This window comes from Hemitrygon akajei, chromosome 29, assembly GCF_048418815.1.
Source record: "Hemitrygon akajei chromosome 29, sHemAka1.3, whole genome shotgun sequence".
Taxonomy (NCBI): Eukaryota; Metazoa; Chordata; class Chondrichthyes; order Myliobatiformes; family Dasyatidae; genus Hemitrygon; species Hemitrygon akajei.
Genome location: NC_133152.1, coordinates 29223072 through 29240015, shown reverse-complemented (window position 1 = coordinate 29240015; position 16944 = coordinate 29223072). Strand labels below are relative to the sequence as shown.

Here is a 16944-nt window from a genome sequence, read left to right as displayed (position 1 = left end):
CTGGTTAGGCAGTATCTGAACTGGAGAAGAGAGAGAAAGGAAATGCAGTCACTGGCATCACACTTCCTTAGTTTCACCCCTTTATTTATTTCCACCTTTCTCCCTTCTCCGCATGTTTGTTTTCTAATGGCCAGTTCTGATGAAAAGTCATCAACGAACCAATAATTGCTTCTCATTTAACAGATTCAACCTCGCCTGCTAAATGTCTCCAGTTTTTTTCTATTTTTATAACGGAAAGTAAAAAAAAATGCATTTCAGGAAGTCCCAAGTGCTTTACTGCCAGTGAAGTACCTTTGAGATTTAATCACTGTTGTAATGTAGGAAATGTGACCACAAATCTGTAAATGGCAACTTTACACAAGCAGCAATGTGTTAACAACCTGATAGTCTGTTTTTAGTGATGATAGTTGACAAATATTGACCAGGCTTCAGGGAGAATGCTCCTTATATACTTGGATCCCCTGGTATATTTTTGCCATTCATCTGAGAGGGCATTTGGCTCAATTATCCATCCACAAAAGATTTCATTTTTGACAATGTTACTGTCTTCATACTCTGATGAAGTGTCAGATTACACGCTCAAGTCTCTGGGGGAGAACCAGAATACTTTCAGAGGCGAGACAGCACTGTTCCAAACTGAGTGATCCAGTAATGCTACACTAGCTCAAGATAGACAAAACATTGCCATGTGTTTGCTTTCATATAATAAGAACAGCCCCAACTCAGCTCAGCTCCTCACACTGGATCTGCAAAACACCACCTCATAGCTCAAATAACTCACCAATCAAGACAAAAGACGCAGAAAGAAACGGGAGTTCTCACCTGTGGTCATCAGCTTCATCCAGCCTCATCTCTGATCCTCGATTTTCTGAATCATCCAGGTTACAGCACTCGCGGCCCTCCTCCCTACCCTCCCCCACCTCACACTGACCGCCCTTCCGTACTTTTCCCACCAATGGAATGTCCCGAATATCCGTCAGTGTGGACTATCGAGGGTTGATCAGTGGTTGCTGGAGAAGCTTGCAGGGACAAAATGATCATCAGGTTGGCAAGGGAGGCAGTACAGCGACTAAAAAAGACACAGTCAGTCAGTCACCTGTGAGGGATTGCATTTCATGACAAAGGGTTCCAGCTGCCCTGTACTATGCCTATATTGCTGGCCCAGCTCCTGGCCCCTCGAATCGTCATGGTGATGCCCACAATCTAACCGTAATTCTCATCCAGAAACAATAATTCAGCATTACTTTGGAAATACAGAAAGAAAACTTTCAAGTCCTGAAACAAACATGACCCAGCCCGATCCAAACATGATTTTTTTTTAAAATCCCACTGCGAATAGATTTTTGCAAAGTCAAATCTAAAATTAAAAATTGACAAGAGGATCAGATCACCTTGTAAATGTCACCCGGGGTTACAAACTAAAAGGTACACACCAGGACTCCTCAACAACAGAAGTTTGTTTTTGTTTTTTGTTTTGGGAGGTGGGGTGGCACAGGGAGGGAGTATTTGGTGGTGGATGAATCTGTCGAGGTGCGTTTTAATTGGTCAGCGCTGGATTTAAGGCCACTATTAGATTAGAGAGCCTCTTATTTATTGTCATGGGGATTGCATGCCTGTGCTATCTTGGCTTTGTGAGCCTGATATGCCTTGCATTGCGATCTCTCTAAAAGTAGCCTGGCTTTTATTGTGCAGCTGTTCCACAATGGGAACGGTGTGAATGATGCTTCCTCCTAGTTACAGAGAATTGACTGGGTGACCACAGCTCATTAGCATGAGATAACTGTCCACTTGAGAACTTTCATGTCATCTGGACCAAAAGTGAGGATCAAGTTTTATGTCCCGGTCTCTCCAGGGTCACTGACTGTTTGATAGTCGTCCCTTCCTGTTCCTCACCTCTCTGAAAATGCTGCACAATAGAGACACACTGAAGTGCGAAACATGAATTTGACCTGATTCCACACAGGATCCATAAACAGTAAGCTTGGTTACACTTGGTGTTAGATGGCTTATCACTGCTGGCAGGTAGGTCATGGAAACAGAGGAAGCTCTGAAACTCTCTCCATGTCTGGTCCTGCCAGCCAGGGTCACACTAAGTTAGGATGAGGAACCATTACTTCTCTCCACGAACCCCTTATGGCCCCTCTCATTCCCCTTAATCACTTATCTCTTCACTAACATCACTTACTCCCCCAACTCCATCAATCAAGCTGATAACATCCCAGACAGTGAGTTAAGAAGAATCTTCCCTGGCTTGGCACCGCATTATCTGAGGACCTTCGGTTGAGAATGAGGTGCTTTTTCAAGTGGGAGCAAAGGTCACATGATCACAATGAGGAGCAGAGAGTGCAGCCTGTTTGTAAATCAACAGGATTTATCCGCAACAAACAGGATTTCCAGATTGCCAGCCACTTAAATTCTAGTCCACATTCCCATTCCGACATGTCGGTCCATGACCTCCTCTACTGTCACAATGAGGCTACTCTCAGTTTGGAGGAGCAACACCTCATATTCTGTCTGGGTATCCTCCAAATTGATGGCATGAACATTGATTTCTCCAACATCCGGTAATTTTTCCCCTCCCTCTTCCCTCTTCTTCAATTCCCCACTCTGGCCCCCCCTTACCTCTTCTCTTCTCCTTCCCTCTCTATCACCTCCTCCCAGTGCCCCTCATCCTTCCCTTTCTCCCACGGTCCACTATCAGATTCCTTCTTCTTCAGCCATTTACCTTTTCCACTTATCTCCTCCCAGTTTCTCATTTCTTGCTGAGCAATTTTATAGCCAATTTCATAAGTATCAATTAAGTATTTAGCTTCATTCACAAGGTCTATAAAGTTCTGTTTTTTTTCTAAATTAATGCCACACACTTCTTTTTTCATTAATTCCTTCACAGGATGTGGACATCATTAGAAATATTGGTACTTCTTCCCTCACTGCCCCTAAATCGAAGAGGAAGTTAACAGTCAATTATATTGGTAGTCCACAGCAGGGGTTTCCAACCTTTCTCATACCTGACCCCCACCATTAACCAAGAGGTCCGTGGACCCCAGGTTAGGAACCCCTGCTCTAGAGCTACATATAAGGTAGGCTGGCTGATTTCCTTCCATGAAGGGCAGTAATAAATCAGGAGGGTTTTTTTTTTAAGACAATCTAGTAGTTTCAAGAAGCTAGTGTATATTTTTAAATTTCAGATTTATTTAATTACCTGAAAGGTAAATTCCCCAGTCAAACTTGTACCTGCAAACATGTGGTACGAATTTCTCTAATTCTCTACCCCAACTGTAAGTTAAATATATACAAGCCAAACACATTATATTTTAAATGGGATTGGCTGTCTTTCTTTATATCTCGCTCAAGGTTCTTACCCACAGAGAGGGCACGAGAGGCGTCCTTCTGTCGCCCTGCCCCGCAGACAGGTTGCACAGAAGGTATGGTAGCAGTCCAGCAGGCAGGGATGTTCATACTGTTCATAGCAGAGATAACAGACCAGGGGGTGGCAATTTGCGTTGTCCAAATCATACAGATTATCCAAAGGGGAGAATATTCCACCAGACATCTGAAAAAAAAAGAAACTTTAGGAACCAGCTGTTCTTTTGATGTGTAACAAGTAGAAATAGTCATGGATGAAGGATTTTAGATAGACATGAAAAAACTGATTTCTTTTCCTTCAACTGGAGAAGGTTAAGATTAATAAAATCCTGAAAGGTCTTGACAGAGCATTTAGAGAAAAACTGTTCCTATTGGCAGAGGGGCCATAGAACCAAAATTAACGCAAGGGTAAATTGTTTTACAGTGCAAAGTGGTGGCAGATTCAAAGGTGTTCATAGGGGAGCTTGTTAAGTATCTGAATGGAAAGACTTAGCAGAGCTGTGGGGAGAGGGCAAGGAGGGTAGAACTGGCTGGATTGCTCACATGTAAACCTGGAATGGACTCATTTGATCACGTGGCTTCATTTTGTGTCATAACAATTATGTGATTCTGTAATTAGGAAAAGGATATTAAGGCACTGGAGAAGATGCAAGATAAAGTTATGAGAAAGAACCCACAATAGGAGGTTCTAACCACCGAGAAAATCTAAACAGACTGGGGTGTTTCACTATAAAAGATAAGCTGAAGGCTGACTAGGTAATTATGAAAATAATGAAAGGATTTGATAGGGTAGATGTAGAGGAAACATTTCCAACTGTGGGATGGTCCAAAGTATGGCAATAAACATAAGATATTAATAATCCAATCAAAATTACAGGGGAAACTTTACTCAGAGAAAATCTGTAACTTGCTACCAAATGGTGTAGTTGTGGGAAAACAGAGTAGTTTCATTTACAAGAAACAAAAGAAAATTAAAGCATGAGAAGCAGAGGCAAGAGAAGACCATTTGGCAGAAAAAGTATGCAGAAACAAAACTTCTATAACAACGCAGCTGATCTCTTACCTCAGCACCACTATCCTGCGTTATTGCCGATCCTCCTAATATCGAAAAATCTATCAGTTTGTCTTGAATATACTCACCTACTGGGGTTCCACTAGCTTCTTGGGTAAAGAAAACACCCTCTGGATGTGGAAATTTCTCATTACCTATGTTCTAAAATACCAACCACTTATTTTGATAGTAGTTTTAGATACCCCAGCTGGGGAAAGATCACGTATGCATCCATCAGATCAAGACCGTTAAGAATATTGTATGGTTCAATGAGATCTAAACTTAACAGAGTATAAACCAGTCTGCTCTGTCTCCCCTCAAATGATAAACCTGCCATCCTTAAAAACAATCTGATAAACCTTTGCTACTCTCCTCCAATTCTAGATCTAGATAAACAGCCAAGGGCTACACCCACATCTACCTTGTCATGCTGCATTAGAATTTTTTATGTTTCAATTAAACTCCCTCTCATTCTTCTGAACAATGAGTACACACCTAATCTGATTAACCTCTCCTCATAAAAAGCAGCAAACCCAGGAATCAAGCTGATGACCCTTTGCTGTACTCCCTTTGTTGCAAATATATCCTTCCTTAGCTTAAATAGGCCAGATGTGCAGTCAGCATTGTTCTGTATAATTGAAGAAAGATGTCCCTACCACTTAATTTAATTCCTCTTCCAATAAAGACTAGCATACCATTTTGCAAACATAAGAGACTGCAGGTGCCAGAATATGGATCAGCAGGCAATCTGTTGGAGGAATTTAGTGGGTTGAGCAGCATCCATGGGAGGAGAGGAACTGTTGATAATTTAGGTTGAAACCCTACATCAGGACTGATAACAGAGAGGAGAGATGGCCAATATAAGGAGAAGGGAAGTGGTGGGACAGGAGTCCGAGGTGAATTTTGCTTACTGTTCCAGCTGTCCATCACCTACTTACTTCTCCTTTGGTTCCCCTTTCCTATCCCCTCCCCTGTCAGTTCTATCTGTCCATCACCCCCACCCCTAATCTGGTTCCATTTCTTACCTACCAACCTCTGTCTCTTCCCCTTACTTCCTCCTCCCCGCACACCTGGCACAATTTTTCTTTCTTTCTCACCTTCCCATCTATCACTGCCAACCTCTGTCTCCATCTCCTCCCTCCCTCGCTCCCACTTGGCTCCATCTGACTATCTTCCCCTCCCTCATTTGTTCTCATCTATCACCCACCAGCCTCAGTCTCACCCATTCCCTCTGACTTCTATATACCGTATTGCCTATTCTTAGTATGCATTCTCAGTCCTGAAACAAGGTCTCGACCTGAAACTTCGACCATCCCTTTGCCTCAACAAGTGTTGTTTGACCCTCTAAGTTCCTCCAGCAGTTTTTCTGTCACATTTTCCCTGTTTAATTGCTTGCCAAACCTACAGTACATACTTGATTTCAGTGACTCATATACAGTACCAGGAAACCCATCCCTCTGAATACTAACACCTTTCAATATTTTGCCCTTTTAAAATGCTCTACCATGCTTTTGTTCTTCAAACTTAGAGGATTACTTTTTTTATATATTATATTCCATCTGCCATATCCTTACCCCTTCACTTTACCTGTCTGAGTCCCCTGAAGCCTCTCCATACTCAACACCAGCACACATCGCTAATGTTGTCATCATACCTACCAGCTGAGGCACTGTGGCTCCTGTATTGAAAGCAGGTGTCACTTCATCATAACCACATTGCATTGCCATTTTCCATTATCAATGCATCCATAGAAATTTCTAATTGAAAAAGTTGACAAGCTATTTTGTAAATGCCATTTGAAAAAGTATAAATTAAATTTAGTAAGATTTCCATGTTATAAGAGTAGGATGTTAAAATCAATTTGTTTTGAAGCATTCAGAGAATTTTGTAACTGCCTCCCACTTTGGTTCTTTTCATTTTGTTTTAACCCATTCAAAGATGTCACTCAGATTAGAAATTATTTTATTAATTACTAATATTGTAAAGTACACTAATCCAGATACCAATATTTACACTCAACATGCAATAACTCTGAAATATTCTTTTAAAATCTGCAGTATGAATGCAAATGAAGTAAATATCTGATTTAGGTTGTAATTTTTCTAAGTTTCTATAGAGATACTTGTGAATCATGTTATCCAATGATGTCACTACTATACTGGAATTGTAAAAAGAGCAAGCTCACTCAAAAGGCTACAGACAAATCCTCAAACAGGTATGAACAGCACAGACAGGAGTTGTATTCAGCAGTCCCCACTGCACCTCACACCACAGAGCAGATCCTGTGACTATGTTGTACAATAATACCAGACATTAAAGTGATTTTAACAAGAGTAGCTGGAGATGTTATCTGGGATTCAGCTCCGCTCTCCTTACCTCAGTTCCGTCTCTCTGGCCTCTGGCTGGTATGAGAGAAATCTCTGATCTCTTTTAGAAAGCAGCTGCCCTTTGACGTCAGGACCCCATGTACTTGTGTCCTTCACTGGGAGGCTCCTGGTTTCAGCAAGCTGGGATTGGCCTGATGATGTTTTACTCCTAGTGTGTTTTACTTCAGCACAAAATGCTGCTGTACTAGCTTTGGTAACTTAATCAGCTCCTATTGTTTTGAGTGTTTACTCTGCTCTGTTAAACTTTTCTCCTAACTCCAATCAAATTTCCCCTGCCATGGACTGCCAATGAGGGTCACAACTAGCACTCTGCATAATGACTGTGGTAAATTACCCTTTATTTTACAACCTTTTCAAAAATGTTGATCATACCACTGTGCCCATAATGCATCTCTTCTCTCATCTGATTCCATGGTGACGTAACCAGAAAATTGCCTGAAACAGCTTCTTTATCTTGCTGGACTTTCACCACAAGTTGCCAAAGGCTTTTAATGGAGGTCACTGGCCCGAATTATTAAATATTTCACTAAGCAGATGCTGCTTCGTTGAAAATAAAAATGCTCTGTAGCCTAAATCTGCCTTCCAGCACTTGGTCTGCAATGCTTCCTGCTGGTTACTTTTAAAAATTGCTTTGGATTTTTCCAGCATTTTCAGATTTCCAATACATAAAAGTATTTTGCTATTATAGCTGTATCCTTGGTTTCTACTCCTGCTTCTCATGTACATGCCAGTCCTTCACAATATCGCTGAAGTGTTGTAGCACCTTGCGAACACATATCTCAATGATAACACTGCCTCTGTGTTGTCAGACTCTGTTTATGCAATAGACAGTTCTGGAGAAGTTACTGTTGCATTCCCCTTTCTTAGAAAGCATTTCGTGCTATGCCATTGGTCCATTGTTTTGGTGGCATATTGGATCCTGAGCTGAATTTTCAGATCCAAATCTCTGCTACAAAAATCATAACCTCCATTTTGGTTTCAGCAACTGCCGAAACTCTCATCTATGTCTTTGGTGTTAATGGTTATTCCCATGATCTGTTAGCCATCCTCTCATCTTGCACCCTGTGAAAACTTCAACTTGTCCAATGAACTGCTGTCCAATCTGTAACTCACCCCTGTGCTTGATGACCTATAGTGCCTCCCAGTTTATCAACAACTTAAAAGAACAGGGCTGGACCCTCGGATATTTACAACATATTAAAATGAGTTGGATGAAGATACTAAAGGCATGATTATTACTTTTGCGATGACACACAGATGAGAAGAAAAGTTCATTTGTTTGTTTGTTTATTTACTTAGAGATACAGCATGTTAACAGGCATTCTGGCACAGTTACACTCAAACGACTAACTTGTATATCTTTGGAACGTGGGGGGAAACCAGAGCTCTTGGAGGAAATCCATGTACTCATGGGAACATGCAAACTCCTTACCGACAGCTGCTGAAACAAACCTGAGTCACTGGCACAGTAAGAGCATTATGCCAGCCATTACGCTACCTGCCATCCAGAAGTTGCAAAGAGGATGTCTACAAAGAGATTTGTCTGTGTTGAATGAGTGGGAAAGATATGGCAAATGTGGTAAAATGTGAAATTGCCCACTTTGGCAGTAATAATAAAAATATCACCTCAGTGTGGGTCCCTGCTACAGGACATGAAAGTACAGCAAGTGATTACAAAAATGAACAGAATCTTATTGTTTATTATTGAGAGAATCGGATACAAAAGTGATAAGGTTATGCTTCGCCAATATAGGGCATTAGTCAGACCTCTTTTGGAGTACTGGATATTGGAAGGATGTCAATACTTATACTTGTTGGAATTTAGAAGAATGAGAGGGTATTTGATTGAAACAAATAAGACCCCAAAGATCTTGACTGGGTGGATGTCAGAAGGATGTTTCCACTTGTGGAAAAATGTAGAAGTTGGGGATACTGTTTAAAGAAGGGATTGTCCATTTAAGACAAAATTGAATATCTTTTTCCTCTCAGAAAATTGTGAACCTTTAGAACACTCTTGGGATAGGTACTGGTTTATTTTTCACATGAACTAACACACGAATATGTACCGGAAGAACTACATGCTGTGTAATCCAATTGAAATAATAAAGAACGGAACAAATGAAGCTCTGCAGTTGTTGGACTTCAGGCAAGTAACCTGTCTAAAGAACAAAGAGAAGGAAGAGATTCTACTATACTGTATATTGAATTGGCACTGGTACATAAATTATAGATGTTGTTGTATCTCATTGGATATGAAGTAAAGGAGTGTTTCATCAGCTTTGGCTGTACCATTGATGCCTCCCTCCCTGAACTTTTATGGATGCTTCAAGGCATGCAACACATTGCCAGCATGAAAGCTACTCCTTTCCTCAATGAGCAGCCACCGCCTGTAACAGCAGCAGATGTGAGAAGGACTGTGCAGAGTTGACCCCCGTAAGGCAACTGGGCCAGACAACATCCCGTACCCAAGTACTCAGGGAGTGTGCACACCAGCCTACTGATGTCTTCTTGGACATGTTCAACACATTGCTCATCCAGGCTTCTGTCCCCACGTGCTTCAAATCAGCCACCATCATCCCTGTACCAAAGAACTATACACCTTTAAAACTAAATGACTCTCCTGGTGGCACTTTTGCCAATCATCAATCATGAAATGCTTTGAATGGCTGGTAATGGCACATCTCAAACACTCCATTCCTGCCATGTTGGACATCCACTAACACGCTTACTGACAGAACTGCTCTATTACAGATGACATCTGTCATGCACCTGGCCCTACCACACCTAGAAAACAAGGTGTATGGCAGAATGCTCTTTTTTGATTTCAGCTTGGCATTCAACACTATTGTCCCATAGACCTTGGTGAACAAAGTCTTACTCCTTGGTCTAAATACACTGCTGTACAACTGGTGTTGGACTACCTAACTGTGGTGAACTACATATACCTGTCTGGACTGCTTCTGTGGCTCCTCCCACAGACCCCTGTATAAAGGCGACTGAGGCCTGTTGCCCAGCCTCATTCCCCAGGATGTAGTGTTGTTCATTCTTCCAGTCAATAATAGCCGATACCTCGCTTCCTACGTCTCAGCGTGAGTTATTGATGGTGCATCACTAACCAACAGACCTCAGATAGTCAGGATGCACAGCCGCTCTTCCCTCCCCAATAACCTCCATACAGATGTTCCCCAGGACTGTGTGCTGGGCTCATTAATGAACACATTGCCCACACATGAATGCATGACCAAACACCTAAGTAATCACATTGCGAAGTTCGCCGATGACATGACCAACAATGATGAGAAAGCCTACAGAGAGGAGGTAGAAAAGCTCGAAGCCTAGTGGCAGGCAAATAACCGCTTCCTCAATGTCAACAAGACAAAGGAGATGGTTATGGATTTCAGGAGAACTCAGACTATTCAGACCCTTCTTTACATTGGAGGGACAGCAGTGGAAACGGTGAGTAGCTTCAAACTCATGGGAGTGCACATATCGCACAACCTCTCATGATCTCACAATCAGGAAAGCTCACCAATGCACCTACTTTCTGAGGAGGCCAAAGAGAGTTGGACTATGCATGTCCATACTCACGTCATTCTACAGATGCACAGTGGAGACCATCCTAACAAGCTGCATCACTGCATGTATGGAAACTGTACTGCAACGTACAGGAAGGCTCTACAACAGGCTGTCAAAACTACCCATCACATCACCGGCACTAGCCTACCTGCCATCAAAGGGATATATATATACAGAAAGGTGTCAGAAAGGAGACAGTAACATCAAGAAGATCCCACACACCCTTGTGTGGCTGTTCGTTCCACTCCCATCAGGGAGGAGGTGTTGTAGCATCTACACCAGGGCCACCAGACTCAAGAACAGTTACCGTCCCCAAGCAGTAAGGCTAATCAACACTTCCACCCACTAATCTGCCCCTCCACACCCCCTACTTTATCATTTCCTGTCAGTCTTCTTATGTGCAGACACCCTTGTGTATAGCGTCACTTTATGGACGTACAATTAATCTATGTATATAAGCCATCTTTGGTATTTATATTTATCTTGTTTTTTTTATTATTACTGTGCACTTATTGTGCTGCATTGGATCTGGAGTAACAATATTTCATTCTCCTTTACACTTGTGTACAGGAAATGACATTAAACAGTCTTGAGTACTATGTCATTAACCTCTTTAATAAGACTCCAGAGAATGCATTAGATACACTGCAAGCACATTGCAATCTAACTAAAAATAATGTCACTGACCACTGCCAGTGCTTTACACACTGTCAGGAGCAGGAGACTCACACAAGCAATCCCTACAGCCACACATATCACAGAAGAATATACAGATGCCTTTTCTGATGCAGGTAAACTGGAAGATAAATACCATTCATTTGTCTTAGATGTGAGGAAGAAGATTATAGTAAGCCTATCAAAACATGTTCCAGCAGCTCTTAAGGAGAAACGCAAGGCCAGTTGAAGACATTGAGAGGCAGAAGCCCCAGAGCACCTGGCTATGTGTTGAGAAATGAAGCAATAAAGTGAACATTTCCTTCAATATAAGAGTTATTAATGAACTGCTGAAGAATACTACCTTGCAATGACAATTGAAGCAGTTTTGCCAGAGCTGAGAAGAGCCAAGGTTTTCAGTGTGCTGGATGCAAATAAAGCATTCTGACACGTGGAATTTCATGAGAAAAGATCATATTTAGCTATTTTGATCATTTCAATTCCACAGTGTAATGGAAAGACAGAAAATATTGTGACGGCAGACAAAAGAGTACAAGACATAATAAATGTGAGAAGGGCTTTCTGTCATTCATTCTTGTCTACCATTCAACAAGATCATGACTGATCTATCATCTGAAACACTACTTTCCTGTTCTGTTCCCTTGTCCTCCAATTCCTTCAATAACCAGAAATCTATTGATTTCTGTTTTGAATGTAATCAATGACTAAATTGCCATTGTTCTCCAAGGTAGAGAACCCCAGAGCATCACCACCTTCTGAATGAAGAAATATCCCCTCAGTTCAGTACTAACTAGCCTATGCCTCATTTCTTTTCAAAATTGATCCCTACATAGAACATAAAACATTATAGCGCAGTATAGGCCTTTCAGCCTACGATGTTGTGCTGACCTTTTAACCTACTGTAACAGCAATCTAACTCTTCCTTCCAACATAGCCCATTTTCTATCATCCATGTAGCTATACAGGAGTTTCTTAAATGCCCCTAATGTACCTGCCTCTACCACCACCCCTGGCAGGGTATTCCATGCACCCACCACTCTGTGTAAAACACTCTGTAATTCTCCTTGTACTTATAACTTATAAAGTCCTAAACCCTTGTATTAGACATTTCCATCCTGGGAAAAAGCTTCTGGCTACCCACTCAATCTATGCCTCTAAACATCATGTGCACCTCCATCACGTTACCTCTCATCCTCCTTCGCTTCAAAGAGAAAAGCCCTAGCTTGTTCAACCTATTATCATAAGACATGCTGCCATTAACCCTTTATTGTGCCCTCAAATTTGACCTTCCAAGATGAATCATTTCACACTTTTCTGGGATGAACTCCACTTACCACTTTTCAACCCAGCTTGACATTTTGTCAATGTCCTGTTGCAACCTATGTCAACCTTCTACATGATCTACAACTCCACCAACCTTTGTGTCATCCGCAAACTTACTAACCCACCTTTCCAATTCCTCATCCGAGTCATTTATAAAAATCACAAAGATCAGGGGTCCCAGAACAGATCACTACAGAACACCACTGGTCACCGACCTCGGGACAGAATACGCTCCATCTGCATACCCTTAGTCTTTTGTGGGCAAGCCAATTCTGAATCCACACAGTCAGGTTTCCCTGGATTCCATGCCTCCTGACTTTCTGAATGGACACGCTTATCAAATGCCTTACTAAAATCTACATACAACATATACTTCAAGACTCACCATCTAGAGGAAACATTCTCAACCTGGTGAGCCCTCTTGATTTTTTAAAAAGTTTCAATAAGGTCACCTCTCATTCATATATAGAGAATGGAGGCTTAGCTAGTTTTAGAATCAGAATCAGGTTTATTATCAATGACATATGTTGTGTAATTTGTTGTTTTGTGGCAGCAGTACAATGTAATACATTTAAAAATTATCATAAGTGACAAAAATAAATCTGAATAAATAAATAAGTACTACTAAAATAGGACAAAGTAGAGAGGTAGTGTTCACAGGTTCATGGACTGTCATAAATATGATGGTGGAGGGGTAGAAGCTGCTCCCAAAACGTGTGTGTGTGTGTGTGTGTGTGTGTGTGTGTGTGTCATCAGGCTCCTGTATTAATGGTAGTATTGAGAAGAGGGCATGTCCTGTCTGGTGAGGGTCTTTAATGATGGATGCTGCCTTCTTGAGTCATCATCATCTTCTGAAGATTTCCTTGATGGTGGGGTGACTGGTGCCCATAATGTAGGTGGCTGAGTTTACAAACATCTGCAGCCTTTTCAGATCTCGTACATTGGACCCTCCATACCAGATAGTGGTGCAACCAGTCAGAATGGTTTCCATGGTACATCTGTTGAAAGCTGCTGGAGACTTTGGTGACACACCAAATCCCCTCAAAACTTTTTCGGAATCGCATCAACGTTTTGGGCCCAGGATAGATCTTCAGATATGCTGAAACTCAGGAACTTGAAGCTGCTTTGATGAGGACTGGCGTGTATTCTCTCGACTTCCCCTTCCTGAGTCCACAATCAATTCCTTGGTCCTACTGATGTTCTGTGCAAAGTTGTTATTGTGACTCTACTCAATCAGCCACTCTATCTCTCTCATCTAAGCCTCCTCATCACCATCTCAGATTCTGCCAACAACAGTTGTATCATCCACAAATTTATGAGTGTAGAGAGTGCAGAGCAGCAAACTAACAACACATCTTTGATGTGCTAACTGTCAGCGAGGATATCTCTTAGTTTAATCTCTCCTTAGAAGCAGACCTTCAATGGGAGGAACTAGTTAATCTTTACCACCTCCACAGCATACCTCGGTGACCTTGTGTAACACTGCAACCCTAAGTGATGATGTACGGTTCTGTGAAGAGACTTATGAACAAATGAGGGTTGGATTAAGGGGAAAATGGTAGCTAAAGGGAGGTTTAGAGAACTGAAAAGATAAAAAGTGGAGAATAGAATATAAAGGGAGCTACTAAAAACAGAATTAGAAAGGCAAAAGAGAACAAACAAAAAGATTGACAAAATGACAAAACATTTTACTGTATATATTAGAGCAATAAAGCAATCAGGAAGAAGAAGATTTATTAGGGATCAAGATGCCAAACTGTGCATGATAGATAAGAAAAATATTGACAAACATGAGAAAATCTGCAGATGCTGGAAATCCAAACTGACATACACAAAACGCTGGAGAAACTCAGCAGATCAGGTAGCATCTATGAAAATGAATAAGCAGTCAACATTTTGGGCTGAGACCCTTCTTCAGTAGAGAGAGTGGGGGAGTGTGTGGCAGAAGGTGTTTGAATTAAAAAGTGGGGGGGAGGGTAAAGAGGCTAGCTGGAAGGTGATAGCTGAAGCTAGGTCGGTGGGAAAGGTTAAGGGCTGGAGAAGAAAGAATCTGATAGGAGTGGAGAGTGGACAATAGGAGAAAGGGAAGGAGTGGACCCAGGGGTAAGTAATAGTCAGATGAGAATGGGAATGAGAAGAGGTCAGAATGGGAATAGAGGAGGGGGTGGGGGGAGGAAATTTTGTTCACCAGAAGGAAAAATCGATATTCATACTCTCAGGTTGAATAGTACCCAGACAGAATATAAGGTGTTGCTCCTCCACCCTGAGGGTGGCCTTATCTTGGCACAAGAAGAAGCCATGGATCAACATATCAGAATGGGAATGGGAATTAAAATGTTTGGCCACCAGGAAGTCCCACTTGTGGCAGATGGTATGGAAGCGCTCAACAAAGCAGTCCTGCAATTTACGACGGGTCTCACCAATGTAGAGGAGGCCAGATCAGATACAATAGACAACCCCAGCAGATTCACAGATGAAGTGTTGTCTCATCTGGAAGAACTGTTTGGGGCCCAGAAAGGAGGTGAATGGGCAGGTGTATCACTTAGGCTGCTTGCAGGGATAAGTGCCTCGAGGGAGATGAATGCTGAGGGACGAATGGAGAAGGGAGTCATGGAGGGAGTGATCCCTGTGGAAAGTGTGGCGGGTGAGGGAGGGTAAAGATATGTTTAATGGTAGGGTCCCTTTGAGATGGCAGAAGTTGCGGAGGATAATGTGTTGGATATATTGGACTTGGAGAACACAGAGAGAGGGATGGTGGAATATTTTATTTTGATGTACAGCATGGTGACAGGCTCTTTCAGTCCAACAAACTCACGCTGCTCAATTACAACCAGGTAACCAATTAACCTCCCTGCCTGGATCAGCCAATGTAGTCACAGGGTGAATGTACAAACTTCTTACAGGTAAAGGCAGGATTGAACCTGGGTCACTGGCACTGCAAAAGCATTACACTAACCACTACTCTACGTCCTGGTGGGCTAGAAGGTCAATGAATGTGCATGGCTGACGGGATGTATCCCACATTGGTCTGAACACTGGGACTTCGACAGAGATTTTCAGATCAGCTCTGCCCACAGTCAAGATACTAAGTGAGTGGCGGACAACAATCTGGTATACTTATTCAAAGTTAGCAGAGATAAGCCAAGTATTTTCTGGCAAACTGATGTAGGGAATTTAATGGAAACATTTCTGAAAACATATTTAATCTGCATCTTGTGAGGCAAGGATTAATAAGAAAGAGTCAGCATGTCTTTATTAAAGGAAATCCTATCTGACTAATCTGAATGAATTTGACTGTCAAAACATGGAGGCACCTTCACAAACTCCCACAGCCCGTGATGATCCTATGATTTCAGTCTGAGGCCAATAAGAGAGCATCCTTCCGGAGGGTGAACTCACAGAAATCATCCAGCCCAGATGGGGTACCTAGGTGAGCACTAAAGATCTGTGCTGATCAACTGGCTGGAGTGTTCACTGATATCTTTAACCTTTTGCTTCAACAGTCTGAGCTACAAGGCTGCAATCCTACCAGTACCTCAGAAGAAGATGATAACCTGCCTCAAGGTCTATTGTTTAGTAGCACATACATCTACTGTGATGAAGTTCTTTGAGAAACTGGCGATGAATTATATCAACACCTGCCTGAGAAGCAACTTGGATATGCTCCAATTTGCCTCACATTGCAACAGGTCAACAGCAGATGCCATATAATTGGCTCTAATGCATCCGTGGTTGACCCCAACCAACAGAAGGCCTCATATGATGACATATATGTACTTTGATAATAAATTTAATTTGAATATTTTGAGATGAACAAGTGTGTCGTTGATTCTACTGAAAGTGATCCATGCAGACATAGACTTCAGTCAGGCCTTTAATATTCTGCCCAAAGATGCATGTGATCATGTCAGTCGCTCCAGTTGAACTTTGTCTTTTTGTGTGTTTTCCCCCTAGCTGTCAGTCTGTGGTGTTGCTTTGCCATGTGCTCCTGTCTCTGCTCCTGCTCTACTCCTGTATTACGGAGTACTCTGCCTCTCACCTGTTTCTCATTATTACCTGTTTTGCTGCCATTTCTGTCTCATTGTACTCCACCTATCATCTGCCTCTCTGTTTATTGCGGTGTATTTTAGTCCTGTGTTTTCAACTATTTGTTGCCAGTGAATTCTCCTGAGCCTTTCCAGTATTCATATCTGTACTCTGCCTATCTGAATATTGACTCTGTCTGTTTCCTGAATCTGGTTTTTGGATTTCTCTGGATGTTTTGATCTCTGCCTGAACTTTGACACTGACTTTGTTTGCACCTTGGGATTTGTTGCTCAATTAATATCACTGAGTGCACAGTACTGGGTCTGTGATTGGATCCCTGCTCTAGCATCCTGACAGATAGACAATAGATAATAGGTGCAGAAGTAGACCATTCGGCCCTTCGAGCCTGCACCGCCATTCTGAGATCATGGCTGATCATCTACTATCAATACCCGGTTCCTGCCTTGTCCCCATATCCCTTGATTCCCCTATCCATAAGATACCTATCCAGCTCCTTCTTGAAAGCATCCAGAGAATTGG

At 42.0% G+C, this 16944-nt stretch overlaps 1 protein-coding gene across 4 annotated transcripts in view; it reads right to left on the bottom strand.

Moving 5' to 3' along the window:
- Positions 1-16944, bottom strand: part of rnf207b (ring finger protein 207b) — a 65094-nt gene that overhangs the window by 45623 nt on the left and 2527 nt on the right. Inside the window, exons 1-2 of one of the 4 annotated variants that reach the window (XM_073032079.1) lie at positions 6794-7143; positions 3363-3553 (exon numbers count right to left, since the gene is read on the bottom strand). In XM_073032079.1, coding sequence (XP_072888180.1) covers positions 3363-3553 — 191 coding nt within the window. In that variant the 5' untranslated portion in view covers positions 6794-7143. Of the gene's footprint in view, positions 1-822; positions 2565-3362; positions 3554-6075; positions 6159-6793; positions 7144-16944 lie in introns of those variants that run through there. The other 3 variants (XM_073032078.1, XM_073032080.1, XM_073032081.1) reach the window with 3 other exon arrangements.